This window comes from Toxotes jaculatrix, chromosome 5 (genome assembly GCF_017976425.1).
Source record: "Toxotes jaculatrix isolate fToxJac2 chromosome 5, fToxJac2.pri, whole genome shotgun sequence".
NCBI classification, from domain to species: domain Eukaryota; kingdom Metazoa; phylum Chordata; class Actinopteri; family Toxotidae; genus Toxotes; species Toxotes jaculatrix.
The window spans coordinates 8,751,509-8,778,406 of NC_054398.1; the positions used below are offsets into that span (position 1 = coordinate 8,751,509).

General features: G+C 44.0%; 1 protein-coding gene across 2 annotated transcripts; it reads right to left on the reverse strand.

The window, feature by feature from the left end:
• Positions 1–536: 536 nt before the first annotated feature.
• Positions 537–25,612, reverse strand: mtss1la (MTSS I-BAR domain containing 2a). 2 transcript variants are annotated; one of them, XM_041038734.1, is made up of 15 exons: positions 25,006–25,612; positions 22,000–22,061; positions 21,814–21,887; positions 10,166–10,250; positions 9,848–9,939; positions 9,681–9,755; positions 7,136–7,293; positions 6,901–7,008; positions 6,164–6,261; positions 4,363–4,495; positions 3,596–3,670; positions 3,212–3,367; positions 2,664–2,831; positions 2,303–2,468; positions 537–2,021 (listed from the first exon to the last, which is right to left on the reverse strand). In XM_041038734.1, the coding sequence occupies exons 1-15, from the start codon at positions 25,072–25,074 to the stop codon at positions 1,216–1,218; spliced, it is 2,325 nt and encodes a 774-aa protein (XP_040894668.1). In that variant the 5' UTR covers positions 25,075–25,612; the 3' UTR covers positions 537–1,215. The 2 variants fall into 2 exon arrangements, with proteins under 2 accessions (XP_040894668.1, XP_040894669.1); XM_041038735.1 differs by lacking the exon at positions 3,212–3,367.
• Between the last annotated feature and the right edge of the window lie 1,286 nt (positions 25,613–26,898).

The following is a 26,898-nucleotide window of genomic DNA, read 5'->3' on the forward strand; positions in this document are numbered from 1 at the left end:
GTCTTTGGCGCCCCCATCTGTCTTTTTAGAGGAATGCAGTGTCGTAAATGGTATAACTGTGGGAAACACTATAGAGAACTAAGCAGGAAAATGTGTGTGTGTGTACAGTTAAAAGTGTAAAACCGACTGCAAGTAAAAATCAAAGCGCACAGACAGCTGGAAAAGTAAGATTACTGCACTGACAAATCATAAAACACCGATAGACTACTTTTAACTGCAGCATAAAATCTCACACGGAGAAAGATCCTGAAGAAATTAAATTTTAATAAAGTCTAAGTTTCAAAAATCTGAAGTGGAGAAAGTAACAACTACAAATTAGAACTTCAAAAATGCTTGGGGTGATAGCTGAAGCCTGTTTTAAATGTAACTACACCATGATTTATAAATGCTTATACTAATAATAACTACTGCAAATGTGCCAAACCTACGGCTAAATTGTAGCAAATTATTATTATTTTCTTTTTTTTGCATTCCTGAAAATATTTATGTCCAATTTTCTACTCATTAATAATTTTCTGACAATTAAGACATTTAACAGTAGAAAGCCTGTTTAATTGCAGAATATATTGACAGTACAGTACAGCAATAAAAACACTGCCATATTGCTCCTATTTTACATGACTTACACAGCTGCTGTTCAGCTTATGAAACAAAACAGTAATACGGTACTTATACAGTAATGATGAGAAACACAACATACAGACAGGCTCACAGAGCACTTCGCCCATCACTCTCCACTGACAGGTGGCTGTGTTAATTAAGAAACGCACAATATTATAATAATCATAAGAGCAAGAACAAAGACACAGAGCGTTCGGTCCCGTGGTGTACATACAGCAGTGATGTCTTCATCACCGGGTCTAAAGGGACCAACAAGGCTGAAACAACTGGTCACACAGGGAGCAGAGATGCACAGCCACGAAGCCCACAGACGAAAAAAAAAAACAAAAAACAAAACAAAAGAGTAAAAACCAAAAAAATATGGATTACTTTGTACGTACGCAATACATACATGACATAAAATGAAATGACTTGACACTGTCCATGGTCACTCATTAATCTGTCGACTGGCCTTCATTCACCACACGTTACATCCTCTTTATTACTTGTGCCTCAGTTCATGTATTACATGAGTGCGGTTGCATTTCACTACAGAGCTTCAGTTTGTAAATAAGATAACCACAGCTGCTTCTTCACAGCCTTCTTCTCCCTCAGCTACCGCAGGAACCTGGGACCTGACCTGTCATCAGTAACTGTCTTGCGGAGCTTCACTCCACGGCGTATCGAAACCAGCATATCCACGTCCTCCTGGGTTGCAGAGGACAGCCCCTGGGGCGGACACTGAGCCGTGTCCCCTGGCAGTGAGCTGGGGAAGGGGAACTGACCCTCACCGAGGGCGTGGGCGCTGGCTGCCAGCTCTCCTATCTTCTCAACCAGGCTGTGGCGGTTGGCAGCCAGCAGAGGGTCCTCCTCAGCACCGTGGGCGGCCATGCCGGGGGCCTGCTGGGCGTACGCAGTCCTGTCAGCACCTCCTCCTCCACACCCCCAAGTTGTGTCAGGGAGACTCATGCGCTTTGGAGAAGCCTTCATGTAGTCACTAGAAGATGGGTCATCACCGTACAGAAACTCCTCGCTGCCCACACGATGTTGTGAAGGGCTGGCATACCCCGGGGAGTCTGGCACTGTGGGAGTTTTAACTGGCACAATGGGGGGTCGGATGGGAATTGGGCCAGACGTAGACGGTGTGCGTCTCACGCCAGTTTTGGAAGATGGTGTCCGGCGAATAGTGGCCGTCCCCGAGGCGATCGCTCCAGAGCCGCTTCCCCCCGCACCATTTGAAGTTCCCTGCAGGGACTTACCTGCAGGCAGACCTGCTGTGCTGGCAGGCCTCTTGGTTTGGATCATGCGGCGGTAGCTCTGAGCAATGTTACTGTGGCGTGGGATGGTGGAGGACTTATCAAAGTCTGCCTGCCCTTCACTGTCAGCATCCCCATTGAGAGAGTAGCACTCATAATCTGAACCTAGAGGTGACAGTGAGTCATGAGCATCTATTTTTTCCATTGAATGATAAAAAAAATTACTGACAACAACAAAGTTTTGAAGAGTTATTTTGCAGCTGCTTTTTACACAATTTAAAGTAGTTACAGTGACACAAAAGGCAATTAGTGCTGCACTTTTAGAAACACAAGTGCAAAGATTCCATTCAAAATTAGATGAAAAAAACGAACAGGGAAATTCAGAAAGTCTGCCGTAAATAGAAGCCATGTGTGCTTTATCCTGAAGGACTGTACGACTGTGTTACCTTGTGATGGGATGGTGTCCTCGGAACATGATGGGGTGTTGGTCTGGGTGCTATAGCCGCTGGAGTATTGCAGAGAGTCCCTGCTGCTCTTCTGCTGCTCCATACTCAAACCTCTGGTCAGAACCATAGCTAGAGTACTGGCAGCTGGAGAGAGGGGCTCACCATGCTGAAGCACACACACACGCACACGCACACACACACACACACACACACACACATACATACATTAAGGGATAGCGGCAGGCAGGAAATACATAAAGATTAGCACACATTTACATATGCAATTCACCACACTGGAATTTCCAAGGCATATAGATTTATATGCTGACATTTACATTTTTACTCCCTGAGGACTTCTTACCTTGGCTGCTGGGCCAATTCTCCCTCGGTGTGGATCGTCTGATTGCATCCCAGAATACGCCTGTGGACTGGGCGGAGCCTCCATTTCTCTCATCTTATCCACAGACTCCCTCCTACGTTGCAGAGTGCTGGCCAACGACTGCTCACAGGAACTCAGTTTGGCCCAGTCCTGCAGCAGCAGACGGAACAATGAGACTGTCCTCCAACTGAGGATCTGCAGTGTTTGCCATCCAACACTCGTTGAGTCAGTTAACATGGACACTGCTGATTTGGCTCATGAACTGGTTAGATGCTGAGGAGGATATGGGCAGACTACAGTAGGCTATGTTAGTGTTGTTAAATGATAGAGCCATCTCAGTTTAGCACATCTTTGTGGAGAAAGATCGGAAAACTGAGCTTGATGAGCAGCGGCAAAGTGGTGATTGTGAGGTTAATCTTTACGCTGATTAATGCGCATGAAGGCAATAAAACACAAGAAGCAAAGAAGCAGCAGAGTTTAAAAAAAGAAAACAAAAAGCCAAAAGTAAAAATTTGCAAATGAAAACAAACCTTCCAGCTAGGGACCTTTGATGTGGGTGAGGGGGTGTTGGATCCAGGGGAGTGGTTAAATGTGGGGGACGCAGGAAGTATGACAGAGAGAGGCCTGATGGTGCCAGTGTGAGAGAAAGCAGGGCGGAAGGTACCGAAGGATGAGCATGAGCCAAACTGCGGAACGGACAGACAAGTCTGAGTCAGAGTGCTCAACATCCATGAATAGTCCACGTCAAGCCGCACTGCGGCTGTCAAGAAGAGCTCACAGGCCTCTTTAAACCATAGATAACAATGAGTGAACGGCACTGCGCATCGCCTGGGTGTGCATGTGTGTGCATGTCTGCGAGTGTGTGTGTGTGTCCAATAAACCAAGTCAATTGGTGATATGCATGCAGTACTAACCGCTGTAGGAGAGTTGCACTCGCTGACAGATTGGCAGGTTTCTGAAGCCTCAGAGGAGGCTGAGCTTGTTGATTTCTGGGAAAGGGAAGATGGAGTAAAAAACAGAGGGGAAAGGGAAATGGAGAGAGTGAGAGAGAGAGGTGAGAGATGAGAGATGCATAGGAACAGGGTGAGAGTTGGAGTGCTGGTGAATTTTAGAGAGAGGGAGGCATTTTCCTCTCTGAGGGGATCTATAGTCCATAGGCTAGATCGAAAATAAAGTAGACTTTTTAGATTATTTATTCAGAAAAAGAACATTGCATCACTTGGCGTGCTGGTGTGCTGCCAAGTGTGTTCTATGCACTGCAATCTGTTCAGACCGTGAGAGTCCAAATAACTTTATCAATCCAGGGGGATAGAAATTCAGCATTCGCAACTGATAAGGCTCTATTGCAGAAAAACACAAAGAGCTCTGTCTGAGTTTGACTGTCGAGCTCTTACTTCAGCTACGGGTTTATCTCTGAAATGCAAACATGAAAAAACGTATAGCCCACGTCAGATTGGAAATGCCAGATGGGAAAGGACTGGTGTTAAAAAGACTGAATTATTGTAGATCTACTTTGACAAGAAAGTGCTGTTGTTGCTGTGTCCTCTCTGCCCTGCAGCTTTTCTGCCTGAGGAATCTCTGGAGCTTACAAGTCCGCTTTGTTCCTGGTTTTGATGCGATAAAATCCCTTATTTCCTCCAGATCAAAGATTAAACTTTAGTATTATGCCTGAGACCGTTACCTGGCTGGTGATGTCAGAGGGCATGGGCGACGGAGGCTTGGAGTGGGTGTTGGCGTCCTGGGAGACGAAGCCTGAGTCGTGGGAGGATACGCTGCTGAGTCGGTGGGCACCTGCAGAGGGCATCTGAAGGAGACTGTTGACAGGATATCACATCACTATACCTTGTAACTCAACATACAGTATTCATATAAAACGGGATTGTGATCCGAGATTCTAGCACAGATTTTCTTCCCTTATTTTGTTCTTATCTCTTTTATGAGGATTTATGTGTCGGCTGTGGCAAAGACAGAAAAATCTAGATGAAAAATTGATCACAAAAGCTGTGAACATGAAGGCAGTGCTATATGAAAACTCTAAATGATGCCATTCTCCTAATTTTGGCACATCAAAGAGCATTAAAAAGTTATCCCTTCTTTGATTTTTCTTTCCCTCTGAACATTAACTGCTGTCTTTGTGGTTTTCGTCGCTTGTCATTCTCACTCAGCGTCACTTCTTTTTGTCACCCACACTTTTTAAAATGTGCAGTTTGTGCTTCTCACCTTCCCTATGTACTGCTCTCCCACACCTCCTCCTTCCCCTCTCCCTACGGAATATATCTGAAGTCGTCACTTCTCCTTAATCACTGTCCTCTACGATGAGGATTAAGAAGGAATACCAAATCAAGTATGACAAATTAAATAGCCTTACATGATTTGCGACTAGACACCATCCTTACATGCTCTTTCTCTCTCCTGTGTTGTTTCAGAAGAAGAAACTTCTTTTTTTAGAAGCTTGTTTTACTTCTATCCAACCATCAAGACCTTTTTTAGTTATATCACTGTTGTAAAGGGAAAATCCTGTAAAACCAATCTGAGTGTTTTTTTTTTATTAATTTTTTTTTACCTGAAACTGAATCATGACATGTTTCTCCTTGTGCAGGGAAAATTCTATGACCTCCAGCTTATGAAAAACCTTTTTACAGACTCAGTGGATAAACTAAAAAATGTGCAGTGGTCAAGCTCAAACTCTGAAGTCTCTCTAGGTTCCTGAAAAAAGTTGACATGTAAAAACCTTTTGTGGATTGGTGTTATTTCACCCTAGAAAACATCACGCTAACTGTGATTTACAACCTAAAGCTGGGTTAAAATTAAAACATAGAACACTAAATATAGGCTGCAGTGTTAATTGGTAGAAATATAACACTAGAGCAAGGCGATGACTTGAAATGACAAGATTTGATATTCCTTGAACTCAGCACTACAAGGGTTTTTTTATTGTAAAGAAATGGTTGTTTCTTGACCTAGAATACAATTTAAAGCCACATTTATAAATAAATTGTTGAACTATCACCTTATAAATATGTGGATTTTGATTCTGGTGTAAGCTCATGGCTTTTAGGCTGTGATGTTTCACAGCTTACGACATAATCTGGCTGTAAGAAGCTTGACAACTGCAAATCTGCTAGGAGCAAGAGCTGAGAAGCTGGCAAGATACACCCTGTGCTGCATGGCAATTGGCGGGGGGGGGGGGGGGGGGGGGGGGGGGTTGGGGTGTCATCCGCTTGTGCGATCATGACCATTCATGCATTCATGACCTTTAATATTTCATTCCTTTGCTATTGTGACAAAAACTGGGTTCAAATCAAGAACATGCACGTGTTCAAAACAGCATGAGACAGCTGAGCTCCAGTAGTTAACAAAATCCACCATTAACACAACAGACACAGCACATCTTAATGTGTTGTGATCAACACATTGTACAACAAAGCTGAAAACATTAAACAGAGAACAGCGAGAAACAAGGTGTGTGTACAAAGATATACCTGCACATGCTGCTCTTCCTGGAGCCAGTGCTGCTAGGGGAGGAGGGAGGGGTCTGATAGGACCAGCTATAGTCAGAGCCTTTCAGGTCCCGGATTACCTGCGACAACACATAACCAAGCGGTGATGACACAGTGGCAACAAGAGACACAGACAAAATTGCTTTGACACAAGAAAGGGAAAAAAACATGTAATGGATGAGATTATTGTTGTGGTTAGAAAAACGAATAAGGGAAAAAGCATTTTCAGCCTCAAACCTCTATAAATGTAAGCAGACATCTGGCTAATGGCAGTGATGGATCTGATCACTATTTTGTAATTCAAAGGATAAGGCAATATTCTATATTTTTGCAACAAATGTCCTGAAAAGACAAAACCAACAGTGCATTAGCCAGTCTCTTAGTACCTTCCCCAGCCTATCTATTACTCTGAGCCTCGAGCCCATTTGCTCCGGCTGAGACATAAATTCTTACAGACAAGGCACAAACATATACTTTCATTTGTAGAAAAGGCTAAATCACTTCCTAAAACAGCTCGGTACTGTAGTTTTTAATGTTTTTTTTTAAATAGCAGAGACCAGTGGAACACATAATCATCAGACTTATCATCTGACATCCTTGGACTGCAATTACACAAGATCTGATTACAATCCAAGTAACCCGACCAGCTCTGGGGATGCTAGATGATAAGCGCATCAGCAGTGTTAGTAGAATTATTTCAAGCATTACACCTCTGTTACCTGCTCACTGGCTGGGGGCAGCTTGTGTGGGTCTTCAGTCAACACAGTGAGGTCATCAACAATGGGCTGTAAATGTGTTATCTCTCCCAGCATGGCAATCTCCACATTCTGGAGGAAGAAAACAGGATGGATTAAACTAAACAGCTATTAAACCAAAACCAAGAGCAAGCGTAACAAAACGTCTTTTTACATCAATGCTAGTTAAGCAGCTGTGCAAAGGCCAAATGTTCCTCACCACCACAGGCTGCAGCAGGTTAATGAATGTACAGTAACGCCCTCTCTCCTCCAGGAGTGCTCTGCGCACCGCCTGCTTCTCTGTCTCCTCCATCAGCAGGTACAAATCACTGACGTCCTGCATGGCGCTGTCCAGCTGGGGGCGCAGGTTACCCCTGCCTGCGCGAGGCATAGCAAGGGCGGCGTGAGGGAGTACAGGGGTGAGGAGGTTTGAGTAAAGATAGATAAGAGAGGAGGAGAAGAGGAGGAGGAATGAAAAGAGTTTGGGAATTGGAGTGGAGGGTGATAATTATGGATGTGACATGAAGGAGGAACAGTGTGCACAGTGCAGAGAGGAGGGAAAGAGTAAAAAATGAGAGATGATTACAACACATAATGATAAATTGCTTGTGTACTAGAGGTCAACGCACTGACAAACAATACGCTCAGATGGTTCATGTACATGAGAATGAGAGGACACTGAAGCACATCGTCGATCATGAGTTGCTGCAAAACAACCGGTGGTGAACTGGACGTCCTGAAATGAATGTGATACCACAGTGACACTACAAGAGAGATGATAGAAGGCAAAAGAATGAAGGAAGGATGAGATGAAGATGACTACTGAGATGCCAAATTCTTAGTTGCTCTGGTTGCATGATTTACAGACACACTGCCAGTTAAACATTTCTGAACACCCTGCAGCACACTGTGCCTTTGCATTTTTGGTTAAATATCATTTCGGTGCACTCATTGTATGTACTGTACAACTTCAACACTGAGGTTCATAGGTGTGAGTAAATTCAAATTTGTGTCTCGCTATGTTATACATCCATCTATCTGCACCTTGCCTCGATCATGATCACTCTGACAGCTCTCTAGTTGTCTGTAGCCGACAACACACTGCACATCTGTCTTACACCTGTCTTTATGTTTAACACATATCAGCTTAATTGGCTCATCTTTCAGCGCACCTGCATTTAATAAGCCACAAATTAAACGAAGAGTCCCACGAGGATCTGACAGCTTGCCAGTTAATAGGCCCTTAAAAACAGAAGTTTGGGTCTATGGTAGAACACTTAGTCGTCATCATGGAGCCAAATGTCAGCTTGTGACAAAGGCAAGATTTTATTACCCAGAGGAATGAAGGATTGTCTTACTGATGGGATGCCAAAAAGACTGGCAGTTTCTTCCTCTATTAAAAGGTTTTTAGAAAATGGAAGGGCTACGTTTGAAACTGGTCAGGATAATTTTATGCATGCAAAAGACAAGTACAATGAGCTCACAAATGTAAGACAAATATACCATATATTATTTCTCAATAGGCCTTTTTTTAACATCAGACATTTAGATATGTTACTGTACAGCACAACTGCAAATAATAAAATTAATGATGATTGAATTTCGCATTTAGCTGCTTCAGTTTCAAGGTCCTATAAGCCAAAGGGACTTGAACAGAACAGAGCCATTGCTAATATTATTAGTAATGCTATGACCAAGGCCTTTTCACTTAGTCCCATGTAATATTCTTTAATGTGGATGGGCATGGATGGATTTTTACAATGAGTGCATCGCTTGAGGATTGTGTTTAAAGGAATAGTTGAACCTTTGGAGGCATAAGTTATTTGCTCTTTTGCTGATAGTGACATAGTGAGAAGTGAGCTTAGCTTAGCATAAAGACTGGAAACAAGGGCAAACTAGCTAGCACAGTAGCGTGTAGGTTTCCACTTCAGTGTTTGTGCAGATCTAACTAACAAGTTACAGCCTGTAAATCAGTGAACTTTAGAGTTGCTAGTAGGCACATTTTGTTGCCTCTGGACAGAGCCAGGCTTGTGGTTTACCCCCTGTTTCCAGTATTTGTGCTAAGCTAAGCTGCTGCTGGGGGCAGCATAGACATCTTATAGACATGAAAATGGCATCAACCTTTTCATGTAATGCTTGTCAAGAAAGTGAATAAGCGTATTTCCTTTAACCACAAATGCTAAGACAGCACAGGGTTTTCTTTGGCCGGCAGTTTCATCAAAGATGATTAGGATGCCTTTGAAATGATTTCATGAAGTTCTCATTCTAAGCACAGCAGACATACCTAACAGCTCTACAGCCAGGGGAAATAGCCAGAAACAAATAGAAGAGGGGTTGCAGGAACAGGCAAGGGGAGGAGAAGGGGAAGAACAGACAGTGTTAGCCGTCTCAAATCAAGGCACATTGCATATTTATGACTAGCCCGTACCATTGGAGTAAGTTCTGCATGAAAATAGGAGTTTAATTACAACCAGCAGTAGGGGCTGATGCACAGCCAGGAAAGAAGAGCATTTCTTTGATTTATAAGGTAGAAGATGATGAATCATCCAAAGCCAGAAAGTAGTCTCTAAAACTGTGCCAGGAATTTTTATTTGATTGAGTTGTCATTTCTAGCTCCACACTCTAGATGGCACCAGTTCAATCTGAAACACTGGTACAGACCAGAGACCAGCAGCCAAGCAGACTTCATTAATCTCAGTGTTAAAATGTCAATTGAGTTTTCTCACAGGTCTATTAGTCAGCACGTTCTCGAAAGATTTCCTCACCTTTCCTTGCTTTTTTCTGGAGTTTTATGGTGTCTAATGACTTCCTTTTAATTTCCTGACGAGACCGCTTATACTCTGTGGAGAACAAGTCAGAGCAAAAGGAGTATCAGTTTCTGTGCCATCTACATTGCTTAAAAATATATCATTTGTGTTTGCTGGTTGTTCACCTTTGGCATGGTCTTTGTCCAGCTGATTAGCTGTCTTCTTCCATTCCTCTATCCTGTCCTGAAGTGGCGTAACCAGACCTTCCATAAGAGCACTACAGCAAGAAGGAGAAATAACATGTGAGCAGACAGTGAGAGAATGAGGAGAAATATAACAAATAGCTTTATTTCCAAGACACAAAAACACTCAGCAAGGAGTGGCAGAATGAGAGGAAGGCCAGCAGAGATGGGACGGGAGCTGGGAACACAATTACCCCCCTCAAGGCAAGGCACAAGAGAAAACTGCTAAGGAGCGAGGAAAAAAAAGAAAATACAGCTTACTTGGTGAAGTGGCGTAATTTTGCCTCAATGCTGCGATGTCGCATACACATCCTTGTCAGAGCTGACCCAATGTCCCTGGTGGCACCTTAGAAAGACAATGCAAAAAACAAATGGTCACTTACAATCTAAGAGTTTGGCATTACACATCACAGATATGCATCTTGGCCAAGAAAAATATGATATTCTAAGAGGAGACATAACCCATCTGGAGAGCACTCTAATTCTCTCCTGTCAGATGGATTTATCTGGCCTTTTTTTTTTCCTGCTAGAGAGGTGTTTCCAGCTGCAGCCACTAGGTGGACAATCGTGGAGCCCCGTAAATGTCATATTTGTTTGGGGAAAGCAAATGTGACAGTGCTTGAAAACTAAAACCACTACACTCCCTCCCTCCTTCCTGACCAAACATGCATTTTTTACATTTGACACTTCAAGATTGCGTGCATGATTCTCACCACTGTTTAAATACCAGCTCGTGTGAATTGGTTACTGTACTTTTCCTCTCTGCTGAAGTGTAATTAAATGGGGTCTTAAGCCCCTAAAGCCCAGGCTGGCCCACTGTCTCACTGATGGTTCGCAGGCCGGTGTAATATATGGCAGCACTGATCCTGTTGTAATCTGGGCCACATAGGGCTACATTACACACACGCACACACATGCATACAGACAAAGTGAAAGAGAGAGGACATCTTTCAATAACAGACAGGCCTCACAAAGTAGAGGCATGCACAGTTGTGTTTGTATTCATGAAGGATTTTTGGAGTGCATGTGCACAGGTTTGTCTGTGTGTGTCTGTGTGGACAGGTGGTGTGATTTACTAAACCCCCCCCACCCCCCCATGCCCCCCAGCCTTTCCGAAGTTCTCACCCCCTCTATCCTGGAGGAAAAAGGAGGGAACGCTGTAAGGGGATATCCCTCTATTCTTCCCTGCCTGCTCTGCCTTTCCTGTTCTCTCTGTTTCCTAAACACCATTCATGCGGGGCAGACAGAAAGAGAAACTGGCTTTAACCTGCACTGCAAAAACAAGCAGAGAAAAAAAAAGAGCAATACACAGAATAAAATAGAAAGAACAACATGACTAACATAGCAGGTCTGAAATCAGAAACTGGGTAAGGAATGCTCCACATGGTTGTCCGGTGAGATCTGTGCTCTTTTCCAGCTAACACATAAAGAAACTAGGTTACTGTCTCCAGTCGTCACACGTCACGCTGTGAGACAAAGACCATTTCACTCTGCCACTTGGCCGTCAGCTTCACTGACTGTTGCTGCACCAGTTCAAAGACACTCAGCTGCAGATCTGGACACCATCTCACTGAAACGTTTTCATCAGGCAGATGTAGAATAACGTGAGTGTGTTTGTGTTGGTTGCCCCGTGTCTGCATTTGCTTTTCTAGGTGACAGAGAGGGAGAGGGCAGGGTTAGAGATGAAAGGTCACCCAGCTGTATCGCACACAGGCATTAAACAACAGCAGGAAGTGATTGGGGTAACATGTGGAACCTATACGCTGAACTCTTGCTATAAATAGCCAAAGAAGTATCCATCTTTAAAGAACTGGTGTTGAGTATCTTTCATATAAGAGCCTCTATTGACACTGGTTCATGAAGCCAAGTGTAAAGACATGTGAGAAATACAAACTCATACACAGGACACGTGTTCACAGGTTATGTATCTCTGTTTCTCCTTTTAAAAGCATTACAGGAGGCACGCACAGCTGCAAATCAGCTCTTGCAGGGTAAACGTGCAGGATGGAGGGGGACTGAAGGAGATGGGAGGAAGGGAGAGAGAAAGGGAGAGAGAGAGAGAGAGAGAGAGAGAGAGAGAGAGAGAAAGAGAGAGAGTAATGTGGGCTCTTTTTATCTCTCTAACAGACTTTCCCAATGTCACTGTCAGCCAGCAAGAGCCCTCAACCCCCACACTCCTGTCCTATCCACACCTGCCAATTTCCCTCCCGTCTCCTACTCTCCTCCTTCTCCCCCCAGAGGGGGATCAGCTGACAGCTACATCCTGGGGAGGTCCAGAGGCTTCCTGCCCATGTCCAAGGGCCCTGCTGGCCTCTGGCCTCGACCGGATGGACAGGGACACACTGATTCACTCCCACAGCCCCCCTGAATGCACACAGGCGTGTGACAAAAACATACAAGCTGGGAGAAGTGTTTAGACTGACTGGAAAGACAAGTATTTTGGCACAATTTATAGTGTCTTTCTTTTCTTTTTTTTTTTACTTCCTTTCTTTTGATATCCATCTACAGGTATCTATCCTTGGATTACAGGAGGGATTCCTCCTCTGCTGCTCTTCCTGCCGTTTCTTCCTTTTTTCCCCATTGACAAAAGTTTTTTTCTCTTTTTTTTTGGTGTTATTGTTTTGTGGGACTTTTTCCTCATCCAAGCTCTTTGGGGGCAAATTTGTGATTTTGGGATATATAAAGAAAATGTATTCAGCTCTACCTCTATGTACATCTACTACATATTTGACCTTATAATTGACCTTGTAGCAGCTTGGAACCAAGCTAAACGTGTGTAGGAACTGGAAAAGTGATTATTTAGCAGACCTGGACCCCCTGGGGTTTTAGGGCAAGCAGGGCCAACCTCATAGCAGACACCCACACGTGCATGAATGAAGCAAAACATAGACCAGGATGGAAGAGAGCCGTTATGCAACCCAGCCATATATCTTAGGACATGGAGCAAAAAACTGGGAGCAACTGAACAGCGCAGCAATGTGTGGTTAATTATAACAGCACTGCTGTGCGTGTCTGTGATGCTGATGGCGCCTGATTCAATATATAGGCCAAAAATAAATATAAATTGCCACCAGATCTGCTGTGTATGTTGAGGAGTACATGGGATTGTTGGTGGGAAGGTCAAGCCCCCACTGTTGGGTTTTGGTGGGAACCTTGAGCTCCAGTATCCAGAACCAGCGTAGTGTGGTCTAAGCATTTAGTGAGCGGTTCCATCCAGACCTCTGGTTCTGATTAACTCCCCTGATTCCTTGGGGAAGGAGGAGCGTTTTAATAGGCCTGCTTTATAGGGAACTCTCCTGCCAGGAGTCGGGAGCCAGGAGCTAAACTGCCACAGGCCTCATTCCCTGATGTCTTCAACATGGGAGCTTAGCTTAACTATCTCTCTCTTTCAGCATCTAAACCCTGCCGCTCGGCTCAGATTTCATTTGAACTCACGACTACCGAGCTGGAGTGAGATTCTGCTGGTGTTAGACTCAACTGGTTTTCAAGCTTTCAATCCAGTTCTCCTGAGCAGAGTCGGTGCTCCCCCTCTCTCTCTGCTTCCTGTGTCAATAAAGCATGTTTATGTGGGACGTAGAGTGAAAAGGTACAGAACATCCTCATGGTTGCACTTCCAGGAATATTAAGTCCCTGTTTTTTTGCTTCGCTGAGCTAAGGAAATTCCAGCGTCCATGAGACAACAATTATTCCTCACGTTGGCACCTTCGCCATGGAGCTGAGTGCGGCTGGCACAGGCAGTTAAGCCTCCTGCCTTTACCCTCCCTCACCCCTTTCAAGTGCTACAGAATGTGAACTGGCAGGGACACAGTGGAGACCACTGATGGATGAAAAGGGCTATGGGGTGAGAGGGGAGGATGAAAGAGGGTACACACTGCCGAGATGCCGAATGGGTTCGGCCAGTCAGGGGGCAGAGGAAGTGTTAGCTGGCTGCTGCAGGTGTAGCGGTTGTTGCCAAGACAAAATCCCCCATTTTGGCCCAATAAATATATGAGCTCTTATAAATGAAGAGTAAGAGCATCAACAAAAACTTCAAGCAGTTTGTGTTTATCAAAAAAAAAAAAAAAAAAATTACAACGAGGGGGAAATACTTTGATTTTGTCTGCTTCACTGGTCTCCTTTAGTTACTACCAGAGTGAGTAAACTAGCAGAGTGACTAAACGAGATATCAGCTGAGATCTCTGAAATCAAAAGCTGACAAAACATCATATATTCACACCATCAAACGTTCACTTCAAGGCACAGCTGGAGTTCTGGTGTATCTCTGTGGGAGCAGTCAGCGTTATAAATAAAGAAGAATCCCCTTGCGTCTGCCGGTAAGGGAGCAATAGCTTCTGATGGAGGGAAGAGCCGTGGAAAAAAAAACAGCCACGTGCGGACATTGACAAGTACAGTGCTGTACGCCTGCAGGAGGAGAGTTAGAGATCCAAGCAAAGCTACATAAACAGTGGATGACAGACACAGACTGTGCGAGTCTTTCGAGAAATTCCCCAGAAAGATTCTTGGTTTGTGAAAGTAATGGGAAATAAAAGTCTGTTTCACTTGGTTTTTAAGTTAATGTCTTATCAGTTCAACATATGTATGCAAAATGAAAGATAGGGGTGAAATGTACTGAACTTAATCCAGAAAATCCAGTATCTCTGCAAGTTCAATGCTTGCAAAACAAGTTTTGAAAGACAGTGTAACATTGAAAACATTACACTCCAAACACTGCTAGAGTGAGGCAAATTATTTCAGACATTCACACCAAATGTTTTTTTTTAGTTTTACAACTACAGCTTACACTTTTAAAACTAAATTCAAGCAATTCTTAGAAAAGTGAGGACAAACCGTTCCGTATTAAGCTGATAAACCAAATGTGAAGTATGTTTTTCAAGCTCTTAAAGAAGGGCCAGGCTCTCCCAGACCCCAAACAGAACATTAGGTTTCTGTGGATCTTTTTAGACATAGCACTCCATCCTAGAAAAAACAAAGACATGGATGTGGAGGTTTGTGCAGGTTAGAGCGATCAGTGAATCTGTCATTTTCATCATTAAACTGTTTGTTTAGTCTATAAAATGTCAGAAAATAGTGTACAACAGCCTCAAGTTCAACACAACTTCCCAAGGTGACGTCTTCAAATGACTTGCTTTGTCCAAACAACTGCCCAAAATACAAAGATATTCTTTTTACAATGTCAAAAAAAATCTGAGAGAAGAAGCAAATTCACACATTTGAGAAGCTGAAAATAACCTTAACCCTACAGGAATGTGAGCATGTTTATAAGTGAACATATGTGTGTCTGCAGTAGCAATCAAAACAGCATTCAAAGCCTTTGTGTCACTTCCTAGCAATGTCTCTTCTTACCAGAAACAATACTAATGAAAGGCAGAGGAAACAGCCTCGAGATCAATTGTTTTAGTCACACACACACACACAGCCAAGCACACACACTCATCCCATTGTTGTCTGGCCAGACAGTATGCACAGCAAGTTTCACCTCTCGACCAGAAACACCCACAGATGCAGACAGAGCTTGGTGCGTCCTGATGTGGTGTAAACATGTTCTGGAGCGCATTAAGACAAGACTGAAGGAGGAGCAGGAGAACAAGGAGGAAGTTATATTTTTCTGCTGGAGGAGCTTCCTGTTCAGGGACATAAATGCTGCTAAAAATAAACGGCGCCCCTTGTCCAGATGTGCTTTTCACTGGAGATTAAAAAAAACAAAAAAAAAACAAAACGAAAACATGAAAATGTAACATACAGGGAAGGAGTGTATCGTGCAATTAATGGAAAGAACAGAAGATCCACAGGGGGTTGTCTTCACCCGCAGCTAAGGGAAAAGACCCCAGATGTAACCAAGCTCCAAACAGAAAAAAAAAGACAGACACTGAGGCAACAGTCTGTGAATGACTCAGTGTTAAACAGAGCAAAGCCTGCAAACCACTTCAATCAGATGACTCTGAGGTTGTCCTGCTTTACATCCTTTGCAATACGTTTGCCTTTATCTCAGCTGACAATGCACTTCCCACTCTTTTGCTCAGCCAATGTTAACGCTGCACAGCTCATTTGCAAACAATCCTCCAAACAATGCTGACACCACTGCTGGTGCTGCCGCTGCTGCTCATACAGCATTTAATAAGCTCTGTCTCCACCTGTAGCCTCTGAGTCTTAAGTTACCCTGGGGGGAAGTTCATTATCGTCAGTCCCCATTCTCCTCTCCACCCAGCTTCGTGTATGCTTAAGAGTCTAGACATCAAATATAAACTCTGTACATATTTTATATTCGCATAATAATGCATTCATCATGAGTAGGCTGACTAAAAATTTTCTTGATTTTCAAAACAATGAGATTCTGTGACTGCCATAAAACACAGCCAAATTTGGGCACTGATCTGTCAATGGTCCTCCTTAACTTTAAAAAAAAAATGACTCCATCTATTTTCAAACTGAATCCTTCTGTTTTTTTATACTAATTGATACTTACACAATGAGCTAGAGTGTAAAAGTCTTAGGAGTGCTTAAATGTATACTCGATCTCATATGAATGTACTGCAGAAACCTTGCAGACTTAAGAAAGATTCAAGCATCTCTTCATCAAAATTAGACAAGTCTAGAGTCACGCTAGCAGCTCTGAGAGGCTGTACTTCGACACAATGGTGCTTTGAGTTAAATGCTAAAATCTTAGTTGAAGATTTTAACTGTTAACATTTGCTAATAAACACTAAACATAATACAGCTGCAGCTGATGGGACTGTCACCAGTTTTGGCCTGATGATGGCTCACAATCAAATAACGTTTGTAATTGGTCCTCAGGGGGACATTAATGACTTTTCATGGAAATTCATCTAATAGCTGTTAAGATATTCTACTAATAGCCCAGAACTGTCAACCTCTTCATGGCTGTAGGGCAAAAGTCAAGGACCGAAGTGGTGGACCAGTGACTGTCTGAAAGACAGAAGACTTTGGTCTCAATGGAAAATGGTGAAAAAAACAAACAGCATATTAAAAGTAGTAAACTCCATTCCCAGTGATTTTCTGTAATGTTTTCAATCAGCCAGCTCATTTCATTAAAACTATACATGTATCCTTTTCACTCCGTCTTTTAATGTCCTCCCTTACATTCCTCTATCAGGCTCCCTCTCTCTCTGGTGTGTTTTCCCTCCCCTCTTCAGCTCCCTTCCACGCCGACTTTGTGTTCAGGATATAGCTGAACACAGTGTTCCCCTTTAGTCTCATGTTTTAGTTTGGTATTCATTCCTCAGAATGAAAATTATGCAGAGCCAAAAGATTAGTTTTCACTTCCATTATTACCCCCACCCTCCTCCCCCTTTTTTCATCTGTTCTTCACATCATTGTTCCAGCCACTTCGCCCTTTACTTTTTGCATGCAGTCATTATAGTAGCTGGAAAACATTCATTTGTGGGGCGACCACATTGAGTTTTGCGGTCGAAGCCCTTTAACTCCAGAGAAAGAGAGGGGGGAGAAAGAAAGAAAGATGGAGAATTGTGTCGGGAGCTGTTCTGCTCTGTCTGACAGACAAGGTAGACAGCTGAAGGAGAAATAAGAGGCTCCTGTTGAAACTTAATGTGAGGTCATGAAATACCTGAAGAGCCTAGCATACAATCAGCAGACTGCCGAGTGCACTCATCGGTGTGACTGATGACATGTCATTATCTGACTATGTCCAGCCTAAAAAAAAAAAAACACGAAAAATCCAAAAGCTCATTTTACGAAGTCAGACCCACATAAGATGCTGGTCTAACCTCGCTGCCCTACATGGGGTACAACACAGACCCATATCAGGCTTGAACAAGAAATGCCAAGCTTGATGGATGTCGGTGCCGGTCACATGAGCACGCTCTCATTATTTGACATGTCCGTAAAAATAGCTGCACTGCTGGGATAACGTGGAGGACAGTAATCCCCTGATCTCACTATGCACAAGGCCACGGCCGCATCTCGTCCATGCCAGGCTGTCCAGATGGTGGGTAGGGATATCCATCCCATCTGCCAACCCAGAGAAGCACAGCGGCCAAGAAGATTACTGCTTCGCTGACACACTGATCCACTGGTACCTTCATACCTCCACTGAGTGGAGAGAAAAGAAAGAGAGACAGACAGAGAGGGTTTGCGATGATCCACTGGAACATTATATATGTGTGTGTGTACTGTACAGGTTCTGGCACACAGGTGTAAAGAGAAAAGGGTTTGGTCTGTGTTGAACACAAACTTGCAGTGCATCGCAGTCTGACCGGTGATCCCAGAGTGTGAATTTTTAAAGCTGGGGGTGGCTGATCAGGAAGGGAAGGGAAGGCAGTCTGTGTCAGTGTGTTACAGAGTGGGGCTAAGAGGATTACCTAAACGCCTCTGCCTAGCCTGGATACCCAGAGCTGTGGAAATCCCACTGCGACCACAACCCCCACCCAAGCCAACCCACCCCTCGCTAGACTCACCTCACTCTCCGAAAAAAATAAAGAGCCTGTATCTCATACCATGATGGAACATAAGCCCTGAACTACCGGCTCTTTGACCTCTATCCAGTTCAACCATGTCCAAAAATGGAAAAAATGAAGTCAACCCTGCACTAAAACACATGTCATCCAGCCTAGCAACAACAAAACACCAAACACAGAGGCTATTCTCCAGATAAGTGCAGTCCTCTTAAAGTCATGACACAACAATTCAATATAAAACAACACAACTGGTCTAGACAACACACCAAAAACTATTAGGCTGACCAATCTAACAATAAAAAACATTCCACAGAGCTGCAGGGCCTCAAACTAAGTCCCAGGAAAGATGGGTGTTGATACGTGAAACATTTATCTTTAAAAGGCTAAAATTCTCAAAATACATCCATCTAGTATAGACTTTGTGGTTGGCGAACCTTTATTGAACCCAGATGCAGAGACAGACGTGCCTTTAGACATAGATCCATCAACACAGCTTAGAGAAACAGTGCCGTCAGACACAGTGCCAAAACGCCTGGCAGCCGACTCCTCCAGCTGCTACATAAAACACAGACGCTGACCGTGACTATAAACTCTAAAAACGGACAACATGGGCAAGAAGGGGCCTGAACACGAATGCAAAGCAAGGCACAGTTTGACACGAGTAATGTTTTCACACATTAACTGGAGGTGGCGTATGAGCCGATGTGTGAATAGAGCAGGTTACCATCCAGAGAATTCACAGCGAACGAGTGGGCGAGTTGATGATGTTTCTATCTGTGACTGGCTTAAAACCAGAACAACACAAAACATCCGAGGGTGAAGAGTAAGGGTCATTTACACAAAGACACAGACGAAAATGTCTAACTGGAAAGGCGACCACATTCAGGAACGTCTCTTCGTAAAGGCAGAGGCCTAAGTATGTCAAGAGACTTGGTTGTTTATGATGTGAAAAAAGAAAAGACACTGTGATCTCCACAGCACACTTTTTGCCCAGACAGCACCACTCACCTAAACAAAACAGAGTATTTCCAGTAGGTGAGAACGCGTCTGACAAGGACAATCTCCTGTTGCCAGCTACATGTGTGAAAGGGCAACTCCAGACAATGCCCGGACCTGATTACCCACATATTGTCCAGAGTTCATATGAGAAAACGGCTACAGAAATGAGGCTGTATGAGGAGGAAATAGAGGGGATGAATTCAAATATGATACAGTTATTATGGGATATATGAAAAGCTGCCCTCCCAGTTAAAGACAACACAAACCTCAGGACGGGAAATCATGAAATCCTCTTTCATTCACTGTCCTCTCTCCCTGGATTCAAGAAGAAGAACTGAATGAGGGGAAATGTTGCTTTCCTTGGCAGGGAAACGTGTACAGTCTGGAGACTGTGTGTGAGAGTTAAAGGGGTGACAGGGTGAGTGTGTCAAAGGTAGATTAAAGGAAGCAGAAGAAGAACGCGATGAAACCTCCAGCTGTGCCAGCAGCTGCAGCTCGTCCCTGAACACGAGAGGGGAATCGGGGTGACAGTGATGACGGCCAACAGTTTGTAGCCAAGGGCTGCCCCCCCCCCCCATGGTGCAATCAGCCCTATATGGCTGTGCAGACGCTGAGGCAAACATGATCGCTGCAGGCAGACAGACCCACACACACACACACACATGAAAGGAGACAGACAGAAGGAGAGGGAGGGAAACAGCCACAGAGACAGAAATAGAGACTTACAAAATGGTGAGCAAGTAATTCTCTTTATCTACCTCTGTCTCCTGAACAGTCTTGAGTTAGTGAGTGTAAAAGCAAGTGGGAAGAGCGGAACATCTGGATGTTGGTGTATTTTCGGATAATAACTTTTAATATTGAAGCTGTCAGCGTGGGGTTCAAAGGTTATTCCAGGCCACCACAAGCCAGGTCAAGTAAATATCGACATTCCTCCTGCCAAATTAATTACTAGGGTTCAGAGCACACTGACAAATGCAGCTCCCACAGTAGAAATGGGATTGAAATCTCACTGGTTGAGAGAACATATAAACTGCACAATCAGCAAATGTACTTTTAGATTGGTTGAAATTTGTGTACATTAGCACTAGCATGGCAACATGCTTACAATCACAATGATAACATGGTGGCTGCAATTTTTGGTATAGCGTATACGGTCACCATCTTAGTTTTTTAACGTGTTAACGTTTGTTAATTAACTTCGGACACAAGTATAGCTGAGGAAGATGCAAATGTCATGAGTTCTGGACACATTACAGTTTTGACCTGTTGGTCAAAAGTCTGGAAAAGTAAGTTACTAAAATCTGGACAAACATGGTAGATGGACCAGCCACGCCATCACCACACCACCAGCATGGCTAAAAACCAGGAAGTTTCGGATTTACAACCATTTACAAACAGGCGGAAGCAGAAAATCTTCACATATTAAGATGCCATCAAATGACAACAATGCCATGTTTTAATGTTCTGTCCTTCAACTACTCAGCACTAGTCTAAACCATGTTTCATTAGTCCCTCTTTAATTGTTACAAAGTCTCTCATCTCAAAGTGTGCTGCATCCCTCATACAGTCTGTGGCCTGAGAAGGATGACATTAATCCTGAAGTTAATGTCCCTGGGAGAGGAGCAAAAGAGCGAGTGGGCGTATGAGTGACACACTTACAGGGATTTTATGCATCTATAGCTGTAAAACTCAATTCTCCCTTCTTTCTCATCTCCCTCTCTCTCATCTCTCTCTGGTCCATCTATCATTCTGCTGTTTTCCCTACTTTTACTGCAGACAGACTTCTCCTTTGAAGTCCTGCCCTGCCTTGCAGTATACCTCTGCTTTACCGAAGCAGGCTGCCAGCTGCTAGCCCCTAACAGGTTGACCCTAGTCTACCTTGTTTCATCTTGCGGAGCTCATGTGCACTCACATCAGGAATCATTTAACGTAACCTGATGTACCGCCATGGCAATAAACTCCACTGTTACTGGAAAGGCTATAGAAGTAAAACCAGTGACAATGTGTGAACACTGCAGAAGAAATGCCTCTTTAGTTATTTTCACCAGCAGTAAGTGGTCAGTAAGGGGCGGTGTTAGAACAAACTGTTTAAAAGGATGGTGACATGTGACCTCACAGGTCAGGTGGCCGGCCACCAGCTGTCACCCTTTCAATGTCTGTGTGCGTGCGTGCGTGAGCCTATGCTTGTGTGATTGTGTTTGTGCATGCGTCAGGAGACTTTGCACGCTCGTCCGGGTTCTTTTTTTGACCTACATACTGCTCTCGACGATCAAAGAAATCTGTGTTAATCAGCTGCCTCTTTGGCCAGCCTGTATGCTGCCGCTAGCAGGGTGACAAAGTAGATCAGCAGACCTCATTAAGACCAAAGAAACAATAAGCTCAGATTTTCACTTCTTTGACCCAACCCCAAATAATCACTGCGCAACACACCATGAAGGCAAAAAAAAAAATCACTCAGCAGAAAAACATCCCCCTTACCTCTTGAGTTGGTGGCCATGTCCGCCACCTTCTGAAAGGCATCTAAAAAGGCCACAGCTGCCAGAATTGTGGTCCTGTAAATACATTGGCACATGTTCACTGCACCGTGACTGCATAAAGGTGGCTGTAAATATTGCACAAGAATCTTTTCATTGAGGTTTACCACTCACTGGAAGTACTTCTTACCTGAGTTGAGAGTGCAGTTTTGTGGCCTTGGCACTGAAGTCTTCCCACACAGGGTAAGAGCTCTGATAGGAGAGAGGAAAAGAAATTAGTCAAATAAATATCTCGCCAAGGACATTTAAGTGCAGAGACTTCTCTCAAACACACACAGTGTATGCATACACATTTGAGAATACATAATGTTCTCTCCAGCTTGATAGAATCTGGTACGGCTTTCAATGTCAGCCTTATTTGCTCTAAATCAATTTTCTCCTTAATTTACACTGATAAGATACTGAGTGAAATGCAAATAAGGCTGAAATAACTCAAAGAGCTTGGCTTCTCACTTCAGGGTTAGAAACGAGTTGGCGTATCAGCCCCGGGCTCTGATTTGTCTTTGAAAAGGTCAGTGTCATTTCTCAGCGCATACTGTTATTGTTGTCCTCAATCAGCCTGCACACCCTCTTCTCTTGTGTTTTGCTGTGAGCTGATACGTGTGTTCATATGTTTGCGTGTCTGTTTTACACTCATGATCTACATAAGCTCTCATTTCAGTGTTTATGTGCACAGGGCAGGCAGTATGGCTGGTCTTTGAAAAATCTGTATTACATTTACCCCAAGGATCATCCCACGCTGCTCTCGAGCTATAAGAGCAGAAGCCAAACATAAAACACATTCAAGGCTAGATCCCATTAGAGCAAGAGCTTGAGCGCTGGAGAAAGGAGAGGAAGGGCATAACCCCTATGTGCCTCCTTGATGGAGAGCAGCCAAAGGAGGCCACACATCCTTACATACATTTAGTCAGCATGCAATCTGGAAACAGTCTTGCTCTTCATCACTTCTGGTATGACCTGCATTCTAGCAATGACAGCATTTAACTCCCAGTTTCGCTCGCTCGGATAAAGCCTCTGCATTCAAAAGTGATTTAGGAGCCATCATCTCCAACTAAAATGTTTGCTGTGAACCTCCCTGCCTCACTGTCTGCACTTGACTCCAACAGGTGTCTAATTAGCTTGTGTGGCCTGTGACTCCCAGGGCAGGAGGGATCCGCTGCCAAGACAGCTGAGGGAGGAGGGTGAAGAAGCGGGCAAAGAAGACTACATGTGGAGCAGCATGGAGTGAGGGGGGGGGGGGCACATTTCTCTCTTCATCCACGCCCAGCAGCGCCCAGGGAGGTGAGGAGGGATGAAAAGAGGGAAGGAAGGAGAGAAAAAGCTCCTCCTCCCACGCCATGCCATTCAAACTGGAGGGTGAGGTCAAAACTATCATCCTTGGAGCCAGTAGGCAGTGTTGTTCAAGGACATTTTTAAAGGTGGCTGCTTTCCCACACAATGAGGTCTGAAATCACATCCACCCATCTCTCTCTCTCCACAACCCAGATCCATTGCTGATCTAATTCTTGTTTGGTGATCTAATCCAGCTGAATCATTTTATTTCACCTCACCCTCTACCTCCCCCTCCTGCCACCTCCTACTTGTTTATTTCTTTTCCTGTAGATTCATCGGACAGTTATATAACCAACAGGTGCTGCTTGTAGCAACACATTTTTCCTGCACCGTCCATAAGAGGCTGTGTATGTGCACTGTGTGTGTATCATGTTGGTAATTGTGCACTATACTGCAACATTGTTCTCAATCAGTGAGATCAGCACAGGAAAGCCGTGCTGCTGCGTTGCTCCCGGGGGGTAAAGCTGGTCTGACAGGCTTGCGTGGCCCAGCCAGGCGGCAGGAATGAGGTCAGATGTCTGTCTCAGACAGTGGACATCGACACTGTGCTGACTCAGGGCTTCAGCCTCATTCATCTGCGCTGCTTATCAATACACAGACTGCCTTTTGCTAAGAGCTCCTGTCTCTCTCTTTGGTCCTGGCATGAGCACAACACAAAAAGGGAAATATATAAAACCAAACCAGGGTTGCCAACAGCTGAGAGTTGATTTCATTGGAGCCTGACAAACGGGGGTCCATAAATAGTCTGTCCAAAGGCACCACAGCTCTGTGAGCCAGTGATCAATAAGAAATCTGTTAGGTGGAAATGGCACCTGATTCTTGACTTATTTGCTGTTATCAACACTTTGTAGCATGAGCATCCTTCTGGGTGAGAAGACAGGGAGCTTCCTCTGCGCCTGATGAATACGTTCACACTTTCCATCTGTTGTCGTGAAGAACAACAGACCACCCTGGTTCAACTTCCTTGACGTGACCCCCCTCCCCCAACACACACACAAACACACGCATTTGCATGTGAGTGACAGATAATGGGAGACATCTAGTTCCTTCATAAGAAATGATTTTAAACTGACCCGAAATTAAGATGCCACAGAACTCTTTTCAGTTGAGATAGGTGTGGATCAAAAGTGTATTAAACTGCACATTGTTAAAGCAGGGATTTCCTGCCACAAGGCCAAACATCAGGAAGCACAATCAATAACCTTTCATGCCAGTTTCTGTCCAGAGGGTGAGGTGATGAAGCTGGTTATTTTTCTTTCAAAGCATCCTTCCATGTCTGACATTTAATCTAGAAAACGTTGGAGGCTGGGATGAAGGAGGAACAGTTGTTTGGGTTCAAATGGCAACACAGAACATTTGTAGTGCTGGGATAACTGAGTAAAATATAAATCATTTGATTGTTATTTCTTCTTCTTGTCCCTTGATTTTTCTCTTCAAGATGAAGGGAATTCTTGATTAGATTTTGACCCCTGAACCAAACACATAAGCCCAGATACACTTCAACAAAAACATAAACATTTTTCTCTGCTGATATTTCCATGCAAGTGTTTATTGTAAGGTACACTGATTTACACACAGACTTAAGTATTGCTGAATGTAACCAGTGCCCTGACAGACCTGCTGCACATTATGCAAATAACACAAAGAGAAACATGTTTCATCTCTCACTGTGTCCTGCAGCGGTGTTTCCAGTGGGGGGGGGGGGGGGGTACCCGGTGCAAGAGACAAAGGCAGTAAAAATATGTGTCTGATCAGCCACCGTGCAACCACAAAGGTCAGAAGAAATCCCCGTCTACTTTATTACCTTCATGTCGTTCACGATGGCCTGGAATAATCCACCCAGCGCTCCACACTCCTTCTCCACCGACTCCATGGTGCCAAAACACAAACCAAAAAGCTCGTAGAAAGACTAAAAAAAAAAGATGTGGTCAAATATCCGACTGCTGACGCGTTTTTAAAACATCAGACATGGAGATCTTTGTTTGGTTCATCCGCCTTTCGTTGTCCTCTCTCACAACAATGTAGCCCGCAGCGGAGAGGATGCGAAGCCCACAGCCAGCAGCCTGCGGAGCGCACAGACAAAAAGAAATGTGCTGCTCGATGGCACCGGGGGCCGCTGCTCGCTCCGCGGGCGATACTCGCTTCTCGGACGGACGGGAGGGTGATGGAGTAGGGACGCGCTTGCTTTGGTTAGGTTAGAACTACAGCCGGGAAACGTGGAGGGCACCGTGGCTCCTCATGATCACCGCAGTTAACACAAATAACGGAGAGATCCCAATTCTGGGGAAGAGGGCAAGAGGAGGAGGAGGGGGAGGAGGTCGGGGCACCGCGGGAGACGGGATCGGTCGCAGGTCTGGGACGCGGGGACGCGCTCCGTTGTTAGTAGGGGAGCAGATGTCTCGGAGCTGGAGTCTCCCGTAATACGATCCATGGGAATGGAAAGGGGGCTGGTCAAGTCCTTTTTTTTCCACATATGGTGGGTGAGGAGGAGGAGACAAGAAGGAACACCCCCCTCCTCTCCTTTTCCACCCACATGCAAACAAAAGTGAAGCCTGCCTTTCTCGTTGAACAATCGACCGATAGGCAAAGGAGGATTTCCTGGGTTTCTTATGTGTATTCACACACGCGTCTGTTAATGATCATTTGCGCCACTGAGTGGGTCTTCGTTGTTTTCAGGAAACAGTAGCATGTGGGCCATAATCACCTTACTTTGTGTTAGTTATCCTCCTGAATCCACATGTCACAAATACAGAGGATGTGAATTGAAACCAAACTGACTTCATCTGACCTAAATAAATGGTTCAATGGTTCAAAACAATTTGGGAAACATGCCCATTCCCTTTCCTTCCCAAAGTTAATGTTAGCTAGATGAGATAACTGGTCCAACTCCTATGTTTGTTTTGCAGTTAAAACCTGAAGCTCTGTCTGAAACTTTAGGAAGTCAGTACACCTGTCGATTAGTCCAGCACAGAACCCAATAAAACCACAACATGTTGTTGTTTTTCTTTGGTTTTTGTGTAGATAAACATACAATAGGCAGCATAAAATGTGAGCTTCAGATGTACTGACAGGTAGGATTTTCTTACCTTCAGACAGATCCAGCTGTCTGTGTGCTAAGTTAAGCTAAGCTAACCAGGTGCCGACCTTAAATATTTTAAGTGGTATCAGTCTTCTCAACTAACTCTCAGCAAGAAAGCAAATAAGCAGATTTCCTCAGATAATGTCAAACTATTCTGTTAAAATCAGTTGAGACAATTTGTGGGATATGAAATTTGAAATGAAGTATCCAACAAGCAAGTTTAATTATAATAAGATGGTCTATATCCTCCTGAGACCTGTCAATTCATTTTTGTCCTCTGTGGGGGACACAAGTCTGAGACCCCTAGGTCAAAATATCATTTATAGAAGCTATCTCAATCGTACTGTCCTTTTAAGTGGACAGTACGTCAGTTGTGGGGTTATGGCCAACACAGAAAATGCCCTGCCCTGTCTTTCCACATTTTATGGCAACAAGAGACATAAGTCATTGATATTTTACAGATATCATGTTTCTGTTGCTAAAAAACAAATTTTTCTTTAATATCAAAATCAATTTGGTAAGATTTTTTTAAAGGCACAATAATTTTAACCTGTTAAATACACATTTTTGATTCAATGTCCTTTGTAGTGGACATCAGGACTTACTAACCACAATTTT

Excerpts from the sequence above, each read along its gene's own strand:
- mtss1la (XM_041038734.1), bottom strand. The coding sequence starts at position 25,074 with ATGGAGTCGGTGGAGAAGGAGTGTGGAGCGCTGGGTGGATTATTCCAG. Across the intron at positions 2,832-3,211 it reads CAAAGGTCCCTAGCTGGAAG|GACTGGGCCAAACTGAGTTC; the intron begins GTTTGTTTTCAT and ends CTGCTGCTGCAG. Across the intron at positions 2,022-2,302 it reads GGACACCATCCCATCACAAG|GTTCAGATTATGAGTGCTAC; the intron begins GTAACACAGTCG and ends TGTCACCTCTAG.